At 40.8% G+C, this 21,255-nt stretch overlaps 1 protein-coding gene across 7 annotated transcripts in view; it reads right to left on the minus strand.

Annotated features, from left to right (window-relative positions):
* ABCC6 (ATP binding cassette subfamily C member 6) overlaps positions 1-21,255 on the minus strand; it is a 77,947-nt gene that overhangs the window by 26,645 nt on the left and 30,047 nt on the right. For all 7 annotated transcript variants that reach the window (XM_072598078.1, XM_072598077.1, XM_072598076.1 and 4 more), the window contains 10 exons: positions 18,243-18,335; positions 17,130-17,333; positions 14,530-14,676; positions 12,623-12,704; positions 10,071-10,140; positions 8,205-8,331; positions 6,840-7,016; positions 3,577-3,744; positions 1,410-1,584; positions 1,115-1,190 (listed from right to left, as the gene is read on the minus strand). In XM_072598078.1, the coding sequence (XP_072454179.1) occupies positions 1,115-1,190; positions 1,410-1,584; positions 3,577-3,744; positions 6,840-7,016; positions 8,205-8,331; positions 10,071-10,140; positions 12,623-12,704; positions 14,530-14,676; positions 17,130-17,333; positions 18,243-18,335 (1,319 nt within the window). The remainder of the gene's footprint in view (positions 1-1,114; positions 1,191-1,409; positions 1,585-3,576; positions 3,745-6,839; positions 7,017-8,204; positions 8,332-10,070; positions 10,141-12,622; positions 12,705-14,529; positions 14,677-17,129; positions 17,334-18,242; positions 18,336-21,255) is intronic.

Here is a 21,255-nt window from a genome sequence, read left to right on the forward strand (position 1 = left end):
CTGCTCAATGCCACTGGGATAAGTCCTTGAATGTGTCCTTTGAGGGGACTTCCTTCTCCCTGCTTCTGACCTCGACTAAAACCTGTTTGTTTCTCATATCTGACCCAGATCTCATCTCTGTAACTGTGTACATTCAACATTATGTTCACTGACACTTTGCGATCAGATGCTCTGAAAAAAGAGTGAATCTCCTAAATGCACAGTCATAAGAAATAAACTGGAACAATCTGCCAACTAACCTGCCTACTAATGTGGTCTTGTTTGTGCCAAAACATGGCAAGAGGATTAGTGAAGTTATTCCTTTGTGCAAAGCACCAGGTTCTATGAGGGATACAATTAGGTGTAAGGTAGTACCTATCCTCAAGATATGTATAATCTATGCTTGCTATTTTGGGAAGGGGAAGGAGACAGAGGGAGAAAAATTTGAAACTCAAAATCTTATAAAAAATGAAAGTTGAAAATTGTCTTGACTGATGTGGAAATATGATTAATATGAATGTATATGTAGAGCCTATGTCAAATTGCATGCTGTCTTGGGGAGGGGGGAAGAGAAGGAGGGGTACGAAATTTAACACTCAAAAGCTGGTGGAACTGAAGGATGCAAACTAAAAATACATTTTTACAAAAGAAAAGAAAATGATCTTTACATGTAATTTAAAAAATAAAATACTATTTACATTTTTAAAAAAAATATATAATCTAGCAGTAGGAGTGGGAAGGACAAGATAAGTACACAAATAATTATAGTGTAAAGAAGGTTGTAATAAGCAACACATAAGTAGTACTCATCCAACACTTATATAGACAGAGGCTGGAGATCCTAAGATTCCTCTTGGAAAGGCAAGTTTGGTCCCTAGAGGGCTGCTAACTACATCTCCCCATTAAGGTTCCAAAGTTCTTTAGGAATTCAGAGGAAGAGTAAATCACAAAGGAAAAAGAGAAAGTTCTGGAGATTATTGATCAATATGACTGCTTCTCTTCATTTCTACCCCCTTTTCCCCTCTTCACCAAACCAAGCAACCTTAACTGGTACCAGAAACTTCTGAAGTTTTCTAGATTTATGTGTACTTTTTCCGTCCTGGGAACGTTATGGAGACAATAGTATTACACTGACCTGTATGTTTTTCCTGCAGATTCTCCACTTTCTGAAATGTTCCTGGAGCTCTTCTTAACTTTTGAAAACTTCATTTCTGAAAGAAGCATTTTGGGAAAATGGGAAGCTTCTCCAGGGAGCTGTCTGCCTCTGAGGATCAGTGAGACTTTAGAGGTTTGATGTGGGACACAGGAGGACTATGTGTATATTGACCTCTCCTTGGGTAGAAGCCTAAAGAGACCACTCCTCTCTCCTTGCCCCCCCTCTAAAAAATGAGATAGACAACTTGTTGTACAGTCTAAGAGCAAGGAATTACCTTGGCTGTGATCGTCCTCTTCTTGTTTTGCCTGGCCTAGGAAGTCTGCAAAAGGACCATTCCTCTGTAGTAGCTCCTCATAGGAGCCACTCTCAGCAATTGCTCCATCCACCATCATAATGATGTGATCAACCTGTAGTAGGATGTGGACTGCATGGGTCACAAGGATGCGAGTCTAGGAAAGGTGGAAGACATTTACGTGTATAGGCTAAAAAGGTGCTTTAAAAAAATTTATAAACAAACAACAAACATGAACATTTCAATATATAAAGAATAGGGGATTGTGTATGAAACTGTGGACTTCCATGATATGTAATATCTTTTTAGAAAAGTGTTCAGCTACGTCCTGATTAGTACAAATTCTTGAATTTTAATTTGCTCTATTTGAAGTTACATTATATAAAGTAAGGTATTTCGTTTTAGTTCAATGGAAAAATGCAGTGCAAATTAAAATCATGAGATCGCTCCCTTGTTTGCACTAATTAAGACCGAGGTACAGATTAAATTTAATATGACAGAAATACAACTTCCATATTGAAAACACAGTTTCAATAACTTAGTCTCCTGTAATCCTCCCTTTCCCCCCTAAACCTCTTTTTGGGCAGAGATGATTGGGAAGACATATATTTAGGGAAGACACACTGGTCTTAGAATTTTGCCTTTTAAGTTCATAGGATCATAGATTCAGAGCTGGAAAGGACCTTGGAGGCCATCAGGTCCAGCCACATCATTAAGTGACTTGCCAAGCATCACACAGTTTGTAAGCATTTGAGTCAGGATTTGAACTCATGTCCTTCTGACTTCAAGTCCCACACTCTCCTCACTGCCTAGAATCTTGAGACTAGGAAGACTTTGAAGAAGTCATTGAGCTAAATCAATTCCCTGTAGCTGATACTGCCCATTAAACATCCAAAATAGAGGGTAGTCTTCCTTACGCATAAGGATTTCTGGAATTGAGTTAGATTTGAGGATCACTTTTCTGTACATCCATCTGCATGCAGGAATATAAATTTGCATATGTATTCATGTACTTGAATATATAGGGCCTACTTCAGTTTACATTGCTGAACAGTATGTAATCAAAATTGTATTCACTAAGTCTGATTCTCCTATTGACTTCCATTATAATTTCAGAGATTCTCTCTATATTTATTTCTGTTTGATCCTCTCTTGGTAGTAATTTCCAAGTTTCTCAGCTCTTCATGCCACTTTGTCTAAAGGTCTGTCAAAAAACAGTTAAATCCCCCAACATGAGATCAAATATTTAAAGGAGTCTCTGATGTGAAAAATTTTATGACCTGAACAATGTTTTAATTAAATTCAGGTGTCTGGGATTTTACCCTATGGTGCTGAAAATTTACTTGTCCTGCTTCAGCAGACAGGAATAACTAAGTTTAGCTACTAGTTATCGAGAATACTTAGTGAAAATAGAAAGCTAGACATTTCCCCTGGTCTTCTAGGTCCCCTTCCCCCTCACTTGGCCTGTTCTCTCATGAGATGGCAGAGTCTATGGTTGGGGTGGAGTGGAATCCCTAGGTCTCTGTCTTCCTTTTCCTTGGAGCAGTGTCCTGTGGCTTGTATCCCAAGGTCCAAGGTTTCTTACTCTCCCTGCTGCCCAACTGAATTTGTCTTAAAAGAATAAACATTTTATAATGGTTTTTATGCTGCTTTTTGGGATCCAGGGTACATTTTATATTTGGTTTAGATATCAGAATTTGTAGTGACAGCTTTGGAAGTGAATTTCCAAAGTTTCAGCTATTAAATTTTTCTCAAAGTGGGGCCTTCCTGTAACTTAAAGTTACCCAAAATACAAACACACTCACTATTGCCTGTGTGTTGTCTTTGATGTACTAATTAAAATATAAGGTCTTTGAGGGCAGAAGATATATTTCCTTTTTGTCCCATAGCAACTAGAAGAGTCACATTCTGCAAAATGTAAATAATTATGTAGTAACAGAGGAGAAAAAAAGAAATATTTTTGTTCTTTTCTTTGGGGGGAGGGGAGAAGATAAAAAAAGACAGAAATGATGGGAATGGAATGGATTTGGAGCTCAGAATGGATGAGGGTTGAGTCCAGGTTAATTATGAAAGATCACTCCGGTCTGAAGCCTTTGAGACTGGGATTGATGGGCAAGGTTCCATATTCTGTGCCCTTTGGGTACCATACCATTCCCTGGAGTAATCCACCTGGCCCAATGACACGGTCAAAGATGTGCTGGCCAACATGAACATCCAAGGCTGCAAGAGGGTCATCCAGCAGGTAGATAGATGCTTTCTTGTACACAGCACGAGCCAGACTCAGCCTCTGCTTCTGGCCTCCAGAAAGATTAATGCCCTGAAGAAGAGGATCCAAGAGACAGGGTTAGTCCAGAACATCTCTACATCTCCCTGTTGAGGTAAGCTGGATACTCTTTGGCAAGATCCTTGCTGATCTTGTGATAAAAAGAAAACTAGTTATTAAGTCCTCCAAATCCCTGAGAAAGATTATGGTCTGGAATATAGAGGGCTACATCCCAGAGCCCATCCTAAAAGGAAACCTAAAGAAGATAATTCAAGCCAAGAACTTGAAATTACAATTTAGGAAGTGAACACAATGGTTTCAGAGAGGTAACTTTTGGCTTTTGTGAACTCTGTGAGGAGTAAGGCAAGAGTTAATGGAATCATAAAGTTTTTTTAAACATGAAACTGTGTATTTCACAAGATCCAGATATACCACTTACATATACATCTAGGTGGTATAGAGGAAAGAGCTCTGGATTGGGCCAGTAAGATTTGAATTCAAATCCAGTCTCAGACACTGGCTGTGTGACCATAGTGAGGTCACTTGACCTTTGATTCTTCATCTGTAAAATGGGGATGATAATAATCCGCCTCCCGGGGTCATTGTGAGGATCAGATAAGATAATATTTGTAAAATATCTTACAAAAAGTGTCCTCTGCGGTCTTTGGGCAAAGATACCGGATCGGTTCGCCATGACCTTTTTCAGTTTCTTTTAAATGAGGAAGTGAGGCACTCAAGGTTCAATGACTTGCCCAGAGCCAAATGGCTGGTAGATATGGATTTGAACCCAGGAAATCCCGTTTTTCTGAGCCCAAGCCCAGTACCCTACCCATTGTGCCATGCAGTTCCCCCTGAGAACGTCATAAAAATGCAAGCTAGTATGTTCAACATACTTGTCTTAAAAAAAAAAAAAAAACAAAACCCAACCCAACAACAACAAAACCCCAGCATGTTCTTTTCGAAGGGGTCCTTATCGTCCTTGTCTGCCAGAATTATCTAACAGAGCTAGATCACAGAGCTTGGAATCTGGAAGACATCTCCTCGACTTCAAATCGGGCCTCAGACTGCGCGGCCGGCTGCGTGACGGGGAGCAAATCATTCCCCCATCGGCAAAATCTGGAGAAGGAAACGGAGACCACTCCAGGATCTTTACCAAGAAAACAGCCGCCACCGAACCGAGCAGGACCGGCCGCCGAGGGGGGGAGGGGGACAGAAGAGGAGGAGAAGAGGACGAGGACAAGAGCGCGGCGGCGGCGGCGGCGGCGGCGGCGGCGGCGGACCGGGGCATCGTCAGCACTAGAACGCACCCCATCACGCTGAGGACGAGCTAGTGGTCCTTGGCTCAGGAGGCGGGGGGATGGGGGGGGGTGGGGGGTCCGCTTGGACCGTGCAGCTTGTCCACGGAATCTCGGTGGAGCGACAGGACCCGGCCACAGAAGCCCGAGTGCCAGCCGCGTGTCCCTGAAATCCCGGAGACACAGGGACCCCGCAGTTTCCAGCCAGGACAGGTCTCGGTCTGAAGAACCGCCAAGGGTTTGCCCGGGATACTTTGTTACCGCTCAGTCGGCGTTAGGGACTGACGGGACCGAGGGGACGGGTTTGCAAGGCAGAGATCCCAAAGATGTTCCCGCGATTGGGGTGGGCAGAAAGATGGGGAGCTGGCGGAATAACAGGGTCGGGATTCAGCAAGACAGTGTAACCGGGCCTTTTTAGAAGCGTCTGCAAAGTCACGAAACAACGTCCCTGAGATGTTTTGGGACCTGGCCAGACAGGTGAATAGAAACAGAAGACACCCCAGCCCGCGGCAGCTCAGAGCTAGACCGTGGGAATGAGGAAAGTGTTGGCATTCCAGACTTCCAAAGACATTCACTCATTAATAACACACCTGAAGAGACTTTTGTTTTATCCATCACCTGAAAAATCTAGATCTTATAATGGTTTGCATTCCCTGCTGTGGATATCTCTTGGAAACTATCGTATTTGTCTTTTGCAATAATAGTTATAACAGATGTGAAAATAAATATATGTGCCTCTAATATGGTTATACAAAAGAGCATAGATGTACTTCAAATGTTAGATATTGCTTCTCTAATAATGAAATGGTTTCATGTTGACCTTTTTTGTCATGAGCCTCCCATCAAAGCACTGAAAAGCTGAACCATTAGACTTTATACCTATAACGATACAGATATAGAAAATGACATTTCCCCACAAACTCACTGCAGCCAATAACTTTTTTGAATTACTGACATCATTTTATATTTTAAAATTATGGAATATCATTCTCTCATTATATTCTAATTAAAACTGTGCATAATGCTTTGGGGGAAAAATGGATCTTTTATAGGAAAAAAATTGGGATAACTCATTTCTATGGCTTTCCAAGCTAAAATATATAATATACTAAACCAAAAAAAGAAAACCCCAAATGGGGTCACTCACGAAGAGTCTGATGTGACTGAACAACTTGCTCTAATAGTCTGTGATCCTATGAGAGACTTACCAAAGGTCAAACAGCTACTTAATGGCACCACCTTCTACCCCAGTCCCTCTTAATTACTGGTGCCTCCCCTCTGCTGATTATTTCCTACTTGGCTTGTTTTCACATATTTGTTTGCATATTGTCTGCCCCCAACAGACTGAGTCCCTTCAAGGGCAAAGGGCCATCTTTTGGCTTTCTCCGTATCCCCAGATCTTAATAAATGCTTGTTTACTGCCTGGCTGCATTGGACTAGAACAGTTGTTGGAAAGATTCCTTTTACTACATGAATCTTTTTTCTTTTTCTCTTTGCTTCCTTACCTATCATTCCTTATTACAATATTCTCATTTTCTTTTTTATTCTCATCATTCCCAGAAATGCTTTACCAAATGATACCTTCAGATATCACTTAGACTATTATAGAGGCAGCTAGAGGGTGCAGTGGACAGAACATGGGAATTGCAGCTAGAAAGACCCGATTTCAAATAAAGCCTTAACCACTCTAGTAGCTATGTGACTTTGGGCAAGTTACTTAACTTTCTTAGTCTCAGTTTACTTATCCATAAAATAGCAATAATAATGGTACCTTCTCTACTAGTGAAAAGTCTAGAGGGGGGGCCCAGATTTGACTGCCCTGGAAATTAGGAAGGGTACTGAGATATGACCCACCTGTTCACCTATCTCTGTGTGGATTCCAGCAGGAAAACTTTCAAGGTCTGGATGCAGCGCACAAGCCTCCAGAACTCTATCTAACCATGGTATATCCAGTTTCTGTCCGAAGCACACATTCTCTTTTACTGAAGCATTCTGGATCCAGGCTTCTTGAGGTACATAAGCCACTGAGCCCTAGGGAGAAAAAAAATCCCAAATAGCACATATCCCAAACAGGGCGAAGATCTGTAAAGGAAGTCCCCAAACACATAAAAATATTCATAGCAGCCTTTTGTGTGGCAGCAAAGAACTGAAAACAAAACAAAACAAAACAAAAAACCAGGTGCACATTGAATGAGAAATAGCTAAAGAAATTATGGCACGTGAATTCAATGGAATATTATTACGCTGCAAGAAATGACAAACAAAGATTTCAGAGAAGCATGTGAAGATTTGTATGAACTGATGCAGAGGAAAGTGAACAGAACCAGGAAAACAATATATATTATGACTACAACAATGCAAATAGAAAGAATCACAGCAGCAGCATCAAAACCGAATGTTGTAAAGTTAGAACAGATATTAAAAGGCACTCCTCCTGGCATCCTTGCAGAGCTGGGTAAGTATGAATGTAGAAGAGGTTGCATCAGTCCCAGCAACCCCTCTACACTGGTGGGTCTAGTCTTCGGCACCATGTCCTTTTTTGTTTGTTTGTTTTTATACCTTTTGTTTTAAAATCATCTTTATTTCATAATATATGTGTCCTTCCTCCCTTCATCAGAGGTATATAGGAAGGAAGAAGAAGAAGAAGAAAAGGAGGAAAGAGAGGGAGAGGAGGGAAGGGAAGGAAAAAAGAGAGGGAAAGGAGAGAGGAAGTAAAGAAAGAAGGAATGGGGACAGAGAGACTCAGTAAGACGTCAGTCAAGTCTGACAGTATATGCAATGTTCCACACTGTTCCACACTGGGTAGTATGAGTTAAGAAGAGGATCACTAAACTACAGTGTGTCTAAAGCAAGATGACACAGATGATGAAGGGGCTTAAAGCTATTATATGAGATCTGGCTCAAGGAGTAAGGATATTTAGCCTAGAGAGAATCCTTAAGTGGTACTAGATAAGTGTGACGCTCTTATCCAATAAAGTTGTGCAAGCTGTCGCTCTTTTATGGATACAGAAAGTGAGGTCTGGAGAAGTAACTTGTCCAAAATCACAGAGTTAATTATGGTGAATCCCAGATAAGAATCTAGGTTTTCTGATTTCCAGACCTGAGGTTCTTTTAGGAATTCTTGATGGCAAACAAAAAGACCAGAATATTTTTGGTTGGGAGCTGAGTTCCTACAATTCCTTTTTTCAGAACATAGAGAGAGGGTATCTGTGACCTTACCTTAATGTTCACATTTCCCTCCAACTTGGACAACTCCCCCAGGAGTGCTGACAGCAATGAGGACTTCCCTGAACCCACCGAGCCAATCACAGCAAACAAAGAGCCCCGTGGCACAGTCAGGTTTATTCTGATAAAACATGGGGGAAGAATAAAGAAAAATGTGAGAATGGGAGGTAGACTCCCCTGCTGGAGGATCACAGGCTCAATCTATGAAGGCAGAATGCAGGCGCTCATATACTGATCCATGTAGAACAGTCTTTCGGTTTGCAGTTTGAGGCCAAAGAACAACTAGGACTGGTGATTAGACAGTTCTTCTTCCTCAACCCACGTCTACCATTTGTTTATACACACACCACCTAGAATCACATTCACTTAAGTTCAACAAGAAAGCAATAGTTGCCTACCAAGTACAAGGGGCTTGTGGGAGGTATTGGGAATAACAAAGACAAAAATGAAAAACAGCATCTATTTTATAAACACACATATGTTTCTCAGTCTTCTCTTTCATCTCCATCATGATCACTTTCCAACCATCCTGGGAGCTAGATGGCAGCGGAATGAGAGAAACCAGGCTACTGTGACACACATATACTAGAACCAGGAGTGGGGAATCTATGGCCTTGAGGCCACATGTGGCCTTCTGGGTCCTTGGGTGTAGCCTTTTGACTGAGTCCAAGTTTTATAGAACAAATCCTTTCACTGAGGGAATTTGTTCTGTGAAGTCTGGATTCAGTCAAAAGGCTGTACCTGAAGACTTAGAGGACCACATGTGACCTCGAGGCCACAGGTTCCCCACCCCTATAGATGTATCTCAGTTTTCTGAAATAGTAGTAATAATAAGTGACCTCTATGAATGAGGCCCAAATTCCCTCACTGAAGGGTTTGGGTATTTGTATTATCTGTCATAAATTCTCATCATGACTGTCCCTAGGAATGTGGGCCTGGAACAAGAGAAGGCTAAGGAACTCTGGACTCAGCAAGTGAAGGAAGGGGTAGCCAAGATGTTGAATGGACAAGAGGTACTGGCTATGAGCTTTACTTATCCTCCTCAGACTGTCCTGGCCTTAAGCATAAGTAATAGTTGCCCCAAATGGGATACTGGAAAACAATGGAAAGTCACTAGACTTCTTTTAGGGGATCCTAGTGAGGAAATCTGGCAGCAATAACTAATCTGACAGAGCCATAACCAAGGTGTGGTGACTGGAGCTTTGTCCTCATGATACAGCAATTTAGAAAGCATAAGAATATATGAACTTATCAGAAGCTGAAAATAATTTAAATTAGCTTGCAATTAAAATGAATAATTTGGTAAACAGGAAGCTTATGGCTTCCATTGTGAACACCTACCTGTAAGCCACTATAATAATGAATTCCCCTTTCTGTTTAACTAAATTAATCTTAAATAATGAATTACAATAAATAATGAATACATAGAAAGATATTTTTCTCACATCATGAATTACAGGTCTATTTGAGAATATAAGGCTTATTTTATGTTACTTTCCCTGGATGCCAAAATTTCTAATTACAGTTCTTGTCAACATTTGGTTGTTACCATCATGGTTTCACCTCCTTTGACCTATTTTTTTCTTCCCTTATGAAGGGATGTTTGGCAATGAAGAGACAGACTCAAATGCTTGCCTTCAGTGTTTCTTTGAGATCCATTACACTAGAGAAATAGCTAGAAAGTACAGATTAGTATATCCTTATTAGAAAAGGAAACAAACCCCAAAATCCAGAGGATAAAAAGAAGAAATAAAATCACTCACAGATTTAGTAAAGGTTTGGATTTGAAAAACATCACTCTCTGTCCCTGGTATGTTTTTAGAGTATAAACCCCCCTCCCCACCCCCAACAGTTCTATACCTTTGAAGGCAGGGAGAGCTTTCCTGAGACCATGCAAAGGTGCCATCTTGGACAGAGATGCATTCCTCCCCTGTGATACAAAGATGTCTTTCAGCTTTGAGAATCTCTTTAATTCCTCTTCCTCTTACCCATTCTGGGTCACTCACATCATGACTTGTCCCTGGGACTCAGTTTTCTCATTTGTAAAGGGTTGAACTCAGTGGCTGCCAATGTCCCTTAGAGTTTTCTAGTTATTATTCTATTATTTTATCATTATGATCCTCCTCCAGAGATGGGGTGAGGAGATCAGGGCTAGGGAGAGAGAAGTTTGGATACTTTCATTTGGCTTATCATAGGTGCTGGTGAAAGGATTGGTAATGGATGGATATATGGAATTAGAGGGGAGGAAGTGAAATGAAAGGGTTAGCTAACAAGAGGTTTTAGCAGGTACAGTTTATGTGTTTATATTTGGCTCCTCAACACTAATCCCCTGTCCTGCTCCCTCTTCCCCACTCTGGCCAATGTCTAGTTCTTAGAAAGTCCTCAAGAAATACTTGTTGATTAGAGTTTGAGGTGCTGTCAGTAGATTTAACTTATCTACACCAGCACATAAATTACTAGGAGTACAGAAGATTGTTTACATCTAAAAAATCTGCAGAGAAATATAGAGGAACTGGAGGAAGAGGGTTCACTTTGGTCTGTGAAATGAAAAGAAAAATTCCAGGAAAGCAGTTTGTATCCTTCCCCAAGGATCTATTAATAATATAGGAACATAGTCTTCACTCGGATCCTTGTGGGAAGTTATTGCAGGGGGAGAGAAGGATAGAAGAGAAACAAAATGTCACATAACCAGGGCAGTCTCACATGTCTTTGGGTGCGTCAGGAACCAGAAGTCATTCCTTCCCTGATGATTCAGTACCAGGATCATTAGATTGTGGATTTGGAAGGGACTTTAAAGACCATCCAGCTCATGATCATTCCATCTGATGCAGAATTTAAACCCTACTCTTCCAGGCTCTAGGACCAATACTTGGTGTACTGCTTCTCTGGGAGTAGGAAGTTACAGCCAGATAACTCTGACAATTTGTTTCATTTAAAAACCTATGGCAATAAATTGGGGTCCCCTTTTGGACTTTCTGATGCTTGCTAGTCTCACCAGGGAGACTATCCTACTTAATTTCAGTGAGCCATAGATCTATCCTGTGCCTAGTAGAACTAAAAAGTCATCCCATTTCCTTTTTTCCAAAGGCTACAGCCAAGCCACTGTCTTTCTTCTCTTGCTTCCAGCCATGACAGCCAGAACTTCTCTGCTGGTATCCTCCGGAGGCCTAACTAAACATAGAGGTTCCCCTTCCTGCCCTCTGGCCTTGCTCCCTGGCAAACATCTCTGACTCTTAAGAACTCTGTTCATTAATGGTGAATTAAGTGAGCGGAACCAGGTGAACATCGTACACAGTAACAGCAACATCTTGTGATGACTAATTTTGATAGACTTAGGTCTTCTCAGCAATGTAGTGATCTAAGACAATTCCAAAAGACTCAGGATGGAAAAGTGAAACTCATGACTCTGGTCAATAGAGTCAAGGGAACTCTCTCTTTCAACTCAGTAGCATAGAGGTAACAAATAAAGTCATGATTGCTAAAGGAAAGAATGTAAAAAGAGAAGGAAGGTAATGTGGAGATATACTTAATATGACTGTACATGTATAGCCTATATCAGATTGCTTGCCATCTTGGGGAGGGGTCAGGGTAAGGAGTGAGAAAAAAATTTGAAAGTGAAAATCTTATAAAAGTGAATGTTGAAACTCTCTTAACATGTGATTGGAAAAAACAAAATACTACTAAGTGAGGAGGAAAAGAACTCTGTTTATGAAATTTCCCAAGATTAAAATGGGTATGTTAGTTAGCTGAAAAAGCTCAACTATTATTGGATTTTTCATTATTCTTTAATCATAACACCATTCCTTTGTTCATTTGTCTTGGGTTCAGGAAAGGGAGAAAAATGGCAAGTAAAAAGAACTGTTTGAAATCCCAGGGAAATAGAAGAAACTCATTTATCTGGCATTGAGCAGTATCTGGGAATTTTCCAAACTTACCTCTGAGGTCCAACACTTTAAAATAGAAATCATTTTAAAATGTGTTTGATTCCACACATCTTTAATCTTTTCTTAATGACTCAGATGTCATTATGAACAGTGACTATAGTGATCTCAGGGCTTATAGAGGAGTATGGAGCTATTATCCTAAATGGCCTTAGACTACAGTGCTTTTTGAGGTTTTTGTATCTCCTTCTTACACTTTTTCTGACAACTCTTTTGCTGCTATGTATCACTTCTGGCTGCTATCAGTAAGAGTCACTCTCCCTGTCCTACTCCCCTCAACCCTAAGGTCACAGAAACCAGTATACATCAAAGGTGAGAATTGAACTTAGGTCTTTCTAACTCCAAGCATAACTCTCTATCTATTATAACACACTGTCTCTCCTTTGTTTGTACCTCAAGGTATCTTTAAACAGCTCCCCTAGAAAACTTAAAACCCGCAGCATGGACCTGTAGACTGAGCTCAGTACCTACCCATGGAGCTTGTGTTAATTGCTCTGGGCTCTACCTCTTCCAGGTGGAGGAAAGCAGCTAGGCGAGCCAAGGAAACCCAGGCCTGAGAAAAGCAAAAATAAAACCAAAACTAAGTTTAATGGCTGAAGACCAATACACCAGGGAAAGGAAGACCATTGTGATGAGGTTCCTGAAAGATCTATCTTCTTTTTCAGGCAAAGAAGAACAAAGATGCAGGAAGAGTTATTCTCATAGTAAGAACTCCAAGAACCATGAGTCAGTCTCACTCTACCTCTAGGAAGCTATGTGGCTTTGATTATGTTACCTCACTTCTCTGTTCCTCAGTTTCTCCATCTGCAGCAGGGATAACACCTTCTACCTTACCTATCTCATTAGGCTGTTAGAGAGCAAGTAAAAGATTGAAGATACAAAAGATACAAGCAAATAAGGAAAAGATGCAAGCAAATAAAAAAGATACAAACAAACAAGATACAAGCAAATAATGGATACAAGAACATTTTGAAATAGTAGCAAATGCAAGCTATTATCTGGGTTTCTACTTAATAACAATTGTTCTTAGAATCTATCATTATGGGGAAGAAAGGGCATGGTTGGTTGTTGTCCTTTGTCTTAGAAGAGGACCAAAATGACATCACCATTGTAAAGTGAAATTTCAGCGTATCCGACTGTAGCTGAGCAGACCAATACAAGCTCGGAATGCTCTACCACAGGTTGGGCACAGATAGTCCGTGTGGCTATCCCAAATTTGTGCATCCTGCATTTACTTTGTGCTCTCTCAATTCTGCTTTGCTCAAAGAGCGCAGCATTTTTTCTTACATGGGCACGCCACGCGAAGCGGTCCTGTGCCAGTGTCTCCCATGTTGCATAGTCAAATCCAAAGTTCTTGAGAGAGACCTTGAGAATGTCCTTGTATTGTTTCTTCTAGCCACCATGGGATTGCCTGCCCCATGCAAATTCTCCATAAAACAGTCTTTTTGGAAAGTGTACATTTGGCATTTGAACAACTTGGCCAGCCCATCGGAATTGAGCTCTCCAAAGCATAATGAGGAAGCATTATGGGGAAGAAAGGGTATATGGATATGGGGAAGAAAGGAATGAGGGTAGAGAGGTCCTTGCCTTGGGTGCGGCGGAGTTAAGTTCTGTCTCAAGAAAAGGAGCTAGTGGCTAAAGTTAACATGTTTAGTGGCAACCAATGGCATGGATATTCATGAAACAAGCTTTGGTGGTCCTCTCTCTACCCTCATAATCAATATGTCCCTTACCTTTTCTCTCTTGTCTGTACGTCTTACTCAATCTTTCATTCGTCTTCCCCCTCATTATTTTCTTTCTGAAACTCTTCTTTCTAAGGTTACTAATGACTGCCTTACCATCAAATCAAATAGGCTTTTTTTTCAGTTTTCATTTTCTTTGACCTCTCCACATAATGACCACTGCCCCTTCTCCTTTAGCATTCTTTGGCTCTTGACTTTCTCTTGTGGTTCTCTCACATTTCAGTTCTCATTTGTTTGCCCCTTATCCTTCTCGAACCCCCCTAAATATGACTGTCCCCCAAAGACTGCACTTGGTCCTCTTTTCTTCCCTTTCTACATTCTTTCCTCTAGCAATCTCTTTTACTCTTGTGACTTCATTTATCTCTATGAAACTGAGTTGAAAGAGAGAGCTCACTTGACTCTTCACCAGATTCATGAGTTTCACTTTAAGAACACTCTATATGCAAAAGTCAGAGTTTACAAAACAGATTACTGTGTATAGCACCTTAAATCCGAATATATCACAAACAGAAATCTCCCCCAAAACTTGCCTCTACCTATAAATCTTTTGTGTCTATTAATGGAAAGAGATGCAAGGCTTCACAGATGACTGATTCAAAAAGTGCTGAATTCTAAGTCCCCTTTCCCCCATCTTACCTGGAAGATGGTATTGATGGAAAATGGCAGGAAAGCCTGGGCCCTGTTGAGAATATTGATGATCGTCAGAGCCACAAAAGCTTTTTCAGCATCCAGGACGTGCTTCTCATCTGTCAGTGCATGGACAGCAAACATGACCAGGGCAACCTTGGAGAGACCCCCAGATTTCCAGTGAATGAAGTTATACAAGTAGAAATTCTTCACGTTATCTAAGGAATTAGGTCTGTCCTGGGGAGCCTGAGAGGAGATTGTTTTACCTTACGTAGCCTATTTGGGAATAAAATCAGCCTGTTCATAGGCAAATGTCTATATGGTATTATGTTTGCGGTAGTGGTGTCCCATTAGCTTTCTTGTGAATTTGTACATTCTCGGACTCAGTTTCTTAAAATTTGTAAAATGAAAGGGGTGTACTATTTGATTCCTAAAGTACCTTCTAGCAGCAAGGAACAAAGCTACCCTGGTCTCCTAACTGCCCCAGTTCCAGGTCATGAAATCTCTGTTACTTATTTTTTTTAGGCTAAGAGATTTTAACCTTGCTTATGTCCTAGACCCCTTCAGCAATCTGAGGACTACTTTCTCAGATTAATGTTTTTAAGAATAATTTATAATTGAAGAGAATTCCAAATTTCAGTTAGAGGTTGGTGAAAGTAAATGGAATGCAAAGGATGAAGAATTATTTTAGAATACAAATGTTAACTTGGAAAAGTGAAAAACTGAACTGGTATTACTCATTAACATCTTTCACAGAACTAAATTTTTTTTCACAAAATGCTAAGGAAGGAATGGGATTTAAGAAATCATATAATCTAATCCTGTTATTGTACAGATGAAGAAACTGAGCCCCAGTGAAGGGAATTGATTGGTTATATGTCACACTTCTAGTTAGTGATGAACTAAGACCAGAACTTGGTTTTCTTGATTTCCAGGCCAACGATTTTCCCATTATACATTAACCCTAGCTGATAACCAGGTCCTCACTGGCAATGTCAAGAGGGCAGAGACTAGGTCATTAATTAAATTAACATTTATGCACAGGAGAGAACAGAAGGGAGGTCAGAAAGAAGCACAAACAGGATGATCTTGAAAACTATAAGCATATTATATTATAATTAAAAATTAAAGTACATAACAGAGATTTGCTGTTTCATGTACAATCTCTCCTTCTGTCTTGCTACGTGTATGCGAATACCCATTTTATCTGATGTTCGCTAACTTCAGAATAAAAACAGGTTTAAAAATTATGAAGTACCTATAAACTATCTAGTATCTATTAAGTGCCATGGGCAGCTAGGTGATAGGCCCGGAGTCAGGAATATCTGAGTTCAAATCTGACCTCAGACACTTCCTAGCCGTGTGACTCTGGGCAAGTCACTTAACCCAGTTTGCCTCAGTTTTCTCATCTGTAAAATGAGTTAGGGAAGGAAATGGCAAACCACTCCAGAATATTTGCAGAGAAAACCCCAAATGGGGTCACAAAGAGCTGGACACAACTGAACACATTAAGTACCATGTTATGAAGGACTATGTTGAATCATTTTTGTATGATGAATATGAGTCAGGTGCTGGATTCAGGTGCTACCACTCAGGGCCTCGCATGTAATAGGCTTGTAGTAAATATCCTGTAAAGTCAGGAAAGGGAAAAAGAGAAGGGAGAGGAAAAGAAATTAGGAAAGATCGGAAACATAGAATGTTCCTTAGGGAGGGCATACGCTGGCAGAATGGCAGTCAGAGGCAATCATGAGGACTCAGGGCATCTGGGGGATAGAGATGAGCAAAGACAAAGTTTGCTTGCATTAGGGTGGACTCAGTATTTTAATCTATATTATGAAAGGCCAGGAATATGGCTAGAAAGGTGGGAGAAATGATGACCTAGTTCTTGGGCTGAGATTGTTTACATATTCTTGCCACTTTTCTCTATGGAAGAGCAGAAAAGGCTGAGTTGAATTATAACAGCAACTGGGTAATCCAAAGCCCCAGAACCATTTAGCAGTTAATATGCAAATGGCTGCTATGTGAATACTCACCAGGACAGTAGGACTTTCAGAGCTTATAAACTAAGAGGTAAATAAAGTACTCTCCATGAGCTAAAGTGAGGTCTCTAGCAGAGAAAGCCAAGCCCCTGGACAAGGTAATTTAGTCTAAAGAAAGCACAGATTGTTTCTGGAGGCACTAGCTAAAGGTAAACACATCAGCAAAGGTTCATGAGTGGTTTTAATGGATGCTGACTCACAGAGTACATTGAATATCTCTGGAGAACACATCCTACAAGCTGGGGAGTGTCCTCAGTGCCTACATTCTTTTTGCCTTACGATTTTCCTCAGTGACCATCAGTTGGGGGTTAGGTGTCTTCAGTCATGTCTGACTCTCTGTGAATTCATTTTGGGTTTTCTAGATACTGGAGTGGTTTTAACATTTCCTTCTCCAGCTCATTTTACAGATTGAGGCAACTGAGGCAAACAGGGTTAAGCGATTTGCTCAGTCACCCAGCTAGTAAGTGTTTGAGGCTGGATTTGAACTCAGGAAGAAGAGTCTTCTTGACTCTAGACCTGACCCTCTATCCACTGTGCCACCACAGCTGACCCAGAAGGTAACTAAGTTACCAGAAATGTGGAAAAGTAGAAGGACACCAAAGACCCTGTGAAGAGGTATCCAGAGCTCTTCAAGGCCTGAAGTTCTTCTCTTCGTATACTTAGGATCTTCCCCATAAAAGCTTCTTCCCAGCCACATAACTTAATGATTTTCATGTTTCTGAGCATGGAATCTGTCAGCCGGGCCCGATGATCTTTGTGCAGCATCTGCTTCTCCTGAATTAAATATAAGGAACACATGAGGAAATGTAAGGCAAGATCATGGAAATAATGACTGTTAATCTGGACAAATCTAGTTTTCTTAGGGGCCTCTGAGTGAGAAGGGTGGTTCTGCATGCAGTTTAGGACATCTTTTACCTGAAGGAGCAAAAATTGCACTGGGAAAGGGTAATGAGGCAGCTAGATGGCTCAGTGGATAAATTGCTGGGCCTAGAGTCAGGAAGACCTGAGTTTCAATTTGACCTCAGACTCTTACTAGCTGTGTGACTCTGGGCAAGTCACTTAAGCTCTGTTTGCCTTTATCCCCTTGAGAGGGAAATGGCAAACCACTCCAACATCTGCCAAGAAAACCCCATGGACAATAGGGTCCATGGGTCATGAAGAATTGGACATGGCTGAACAACAAAAGTATGAGTGGTTAAATGTGTTTTCAAAGTTATAAAGCATTAGAAGGAGTCTTAATAATGCTTGGCATTTCTAAATATGTTTCTGGCAGAGTGGACAGAGAGCTGTCTTGGGGCCAGGAAGGCCTGGGTTCAAGCCCTGCCTCTCTCACATACTGACTGTGTGATTCTGGATAAATCACTTAACCTCTTCACACTCTAGTCACTTCTTGAAGACTACGCGTTGCAGAGAGGATGTTGACATATACCAGGTGGAGACTCCTCACCCAAGAGTTCCCTACACCATTGAAACAGTAGGTTCAGCTTCTGCTGTTCTAAGAGCAATGCGGCACAGAATGGATCATGGGTCAGTCTTGGAACCAGCAAGACCCAGATTCAAGTCCTTACCTCGGTCAAATACTAACTGTGTGACCGTGAGCAAATCGCTGAACTTCTCAGCGCCCCAGGAAACCTCCCCAGGGAAACAGGGCCACCACCAGCTCTGGAGAAACTCCCCACAAACCTGAAAATGGCTCCTCTTCTTGGTGATGATAAAATTCAAAGGGAGAAGGATGAGGAAGACAGCAATGGCTGTCAAAGCAGACATACCTAAGAGCTGAAAAACAGAAAGATATCGGATCTGCTAGAGGCTCCTAAAAACTGTAAATTTCAGGATTATTCATTTTGCTCATAATTTGCAATTTATAGTAAAAAAAAAAAAAATAAGGCTCAGTAGCTCAGAAATGAGGCAGTGAGAAGCCAAGCCCAAGTCACTGAAAAATTCCCAGTTCATCAAATAACAACTGAAGTCCAGATGTGTCCTCAGGGAGCTGCTATTCACCCAATAAAAGTTTTTAAAGTGTTGTTGTTCTTCAGTTGTGTCCAGTTCTTTATGACTGTTTATAGTTTTCTTAGCAAAAGATACTGAAGTACTTTGCCATTTCCTTCTCCAGATGAGGAAACTGAGGCAAACAGGGTTAAGTGATTTGCCCAGGGTCACGCAGCTAGTAAATGTCTGAGGCATGATTTGAACACAGGAAAATCAGTCTTCCTGACTCCAAGCCTGGCACTCTATCCACTGTGCCATGTAGCCACCTCTTTGAATGTTACAGATCAATATGTACTAGACTGACTGAAGATCTGGGTTCTAGCTCTGCCTCTTACTATTCACTAGCCTTGTGACATCAGGCAAGTCACACAACCTCTATAGACTTCATTATTCTCATGTATAAAGAAGTGTTTGATCAAATGGTATTCAGGTGTGAAATATCCATCCTCTTTTTCTCTGGGCAAATCATCTCTGGCAGATAGGATCCTGAAATTCTATTCACAAATATCTCTCAAGAAGATTCCTCATATTCCTATAGTTCTTTTCCCTTTGGCTAATGGCTATCTCTTTCTCTGACCCAAACCTTTAAAGATCTAGAAATATTTCAAACACTTCATTGGTTGGAAATGGAAGGATGAACTTCAGTTTGTTTGATGCAGTGGTGCCATCTGTTGGCCACATTCATTTCTTGAGTAGGCCGGATCACAAACAGGCGGGCTGGTCCTTGGTAAATGAATAGCAAGGCAGGGAAATGGTTAGAAGAGACTGCCAGAGAGTGAGGTTTAAATTTTGCGGTTGGAGGAGAGGTATAAAAGAGATTGCCAGAGAGTGAGGTTTAAATCTTGTGGTTGGAGGCCTTATCTGACCTTGGATGACAAAGCACTGGGCAGTTGAGTTAAAAAAAGGCTAGCGATCCCTGATGGGAGAATGGGGGCCTGTCTTCTTGTCTTGGTCTTTATAATTTCATGGGATCTATACTTGGAAATTACTTTAGTTAATGGCAGTTTGGCTCAAACCCGAGAAGAGGAAACTATGTGAGCCACAACTAATTGAATCTACTGGGGTTCTGGCAAAGTCTGGAAAAAGGTGCTTGGTTCCTGGTAATAAGACCCATTTAAATCAAGATGTATCATCTTAATTCTCTATCTAATAAAAGTAGAAGAAAATCAGTTTTTAGGTCATAAGGAATTACACCTGGAAATGGCTTTAGAGAGTATTTAGCCCAACTTTCTCATTTTACAGATGAGAAGACTGAGGCCAGGGAAGGGAAGTTATTTCCTCAAGGTCACCCAGGTAATAAGAAGCAGGATCAAGAGTTGAAAGGAGGTCCTCTCACCTCAGATTCAGCCCCACACCTCAGTTTACTCCAGCTCTCTTGCCTCTTGAATCAGAAACCATGCTCTGTGGATGTAACTTTTTCATCTTGGAACCCCTGACCTGAGGACCCTGTTGGGCTGACTGGTGCACATCTCCCAGGGCCCCACACCCAGCTGACTTTGGTCATTCCTCACTTTGTTCCCTGGCTGTCTTCTTGACAGCTGCCTTGTCACCATTCACTTGTCCTCTTTGTTCCCTCCTTTCCAGCTCTAGAACTATGATGAAATAAACACTGCCATATTTGTTACAAGGATTTTCTTTTTCTCAAATTAGGGGAGGCATTAGAGGTAGGGATAAGGTAGTCCCTTTCCCACCTAAAGAAACAAAAAAGTGGGTGACTGAAGCATTTTTTTTTAAACTCACATTAGAGAACAGAAGGGAGGCCAGAAAAAAGCTACCAGAGACCAGCAGGGCAGTTTTGAAAGTTGCATGTTGAATTTACTATATATTTTTTAAAAGAAAACCAAACTATACAGAATAGAGAGTCATGGTTTCATGTACAATCCTCTTTTTCTATTCTGCTACATTCTCATTTCATTTGGTGTTTTTAATAAATTTAGTAGAAAAAAATTATAATTTTTGAAAACCCTCCCCCAACAAATGAATACTACTATCATCAGTGTCAAAGGAGACTCTACTCTGCTAACGACTCTGCTCACTGTCACCTTTTAGTTTGGTAATTTTTCAAACTAAAACTCCTCTTTTTGGCCACTATCCCCTAGATGTATCGTCTTCTCCCATGAGAATGAAATCTTCTCAGTAAAATACAACACTCATTTCTATTAATAACACTTGAAAGCATAGGTATAAGTGGATTTTTCCCTAAAATGAAAAGAGGTATCTAGTTAAAACCATCAGCAAACATTATTTGTAATGATGGTAAGATAAAAGCCTCCCCAAGAAGATCAGGAGTAAAACAAGGATGCCTGTTATTTATTAGCAATATTATTCAATATTGTTCTAGAAATGCTAGCAATAGCAATGAGAGGGAAAAAGAAATTGAAGGAATCAGAATCGGCAACGAGGTAATAAAACTGTCTCTTTTTGAAGAGGATATGATAGTATACTTTGTCAATTTGATAATAATGTGAGTCATGCCCCAAATGATAAACGATTGGAGGATATGAATAAGCAGTTTCTGGAAGAAGAATTCAGAGCTATGTGTGTGTTCATCCTTCATTGCTGAAGAAGACCATGGCATCAGAGAAATAATGACATGACTTGCACTTGACTTTGTTTTGAGTGAAGGAGGGCTGTGCAGGTCACCAGCCTCACTTCTCCTCCAGAGCCATCTGAATCCAGTGACCAGATATTCATCAGGATGACTGGA

Source organism: Notamacropus eugenii, chromosome 3, assembly GCF_028372415.1.
Source record: "Notamacropus eugenii isolate mMacEug1 chromosome 3, mMacEug1.pri_v2, whole genome shotgun sequence".
NCBI classification, from domain to species: domain Eukaryota; kingdom Metazoa; phylum Chordata; class Mammalia; order Diprotodontia; family Macropodidae; genus Notamacropus; species Notamacropus eugenii.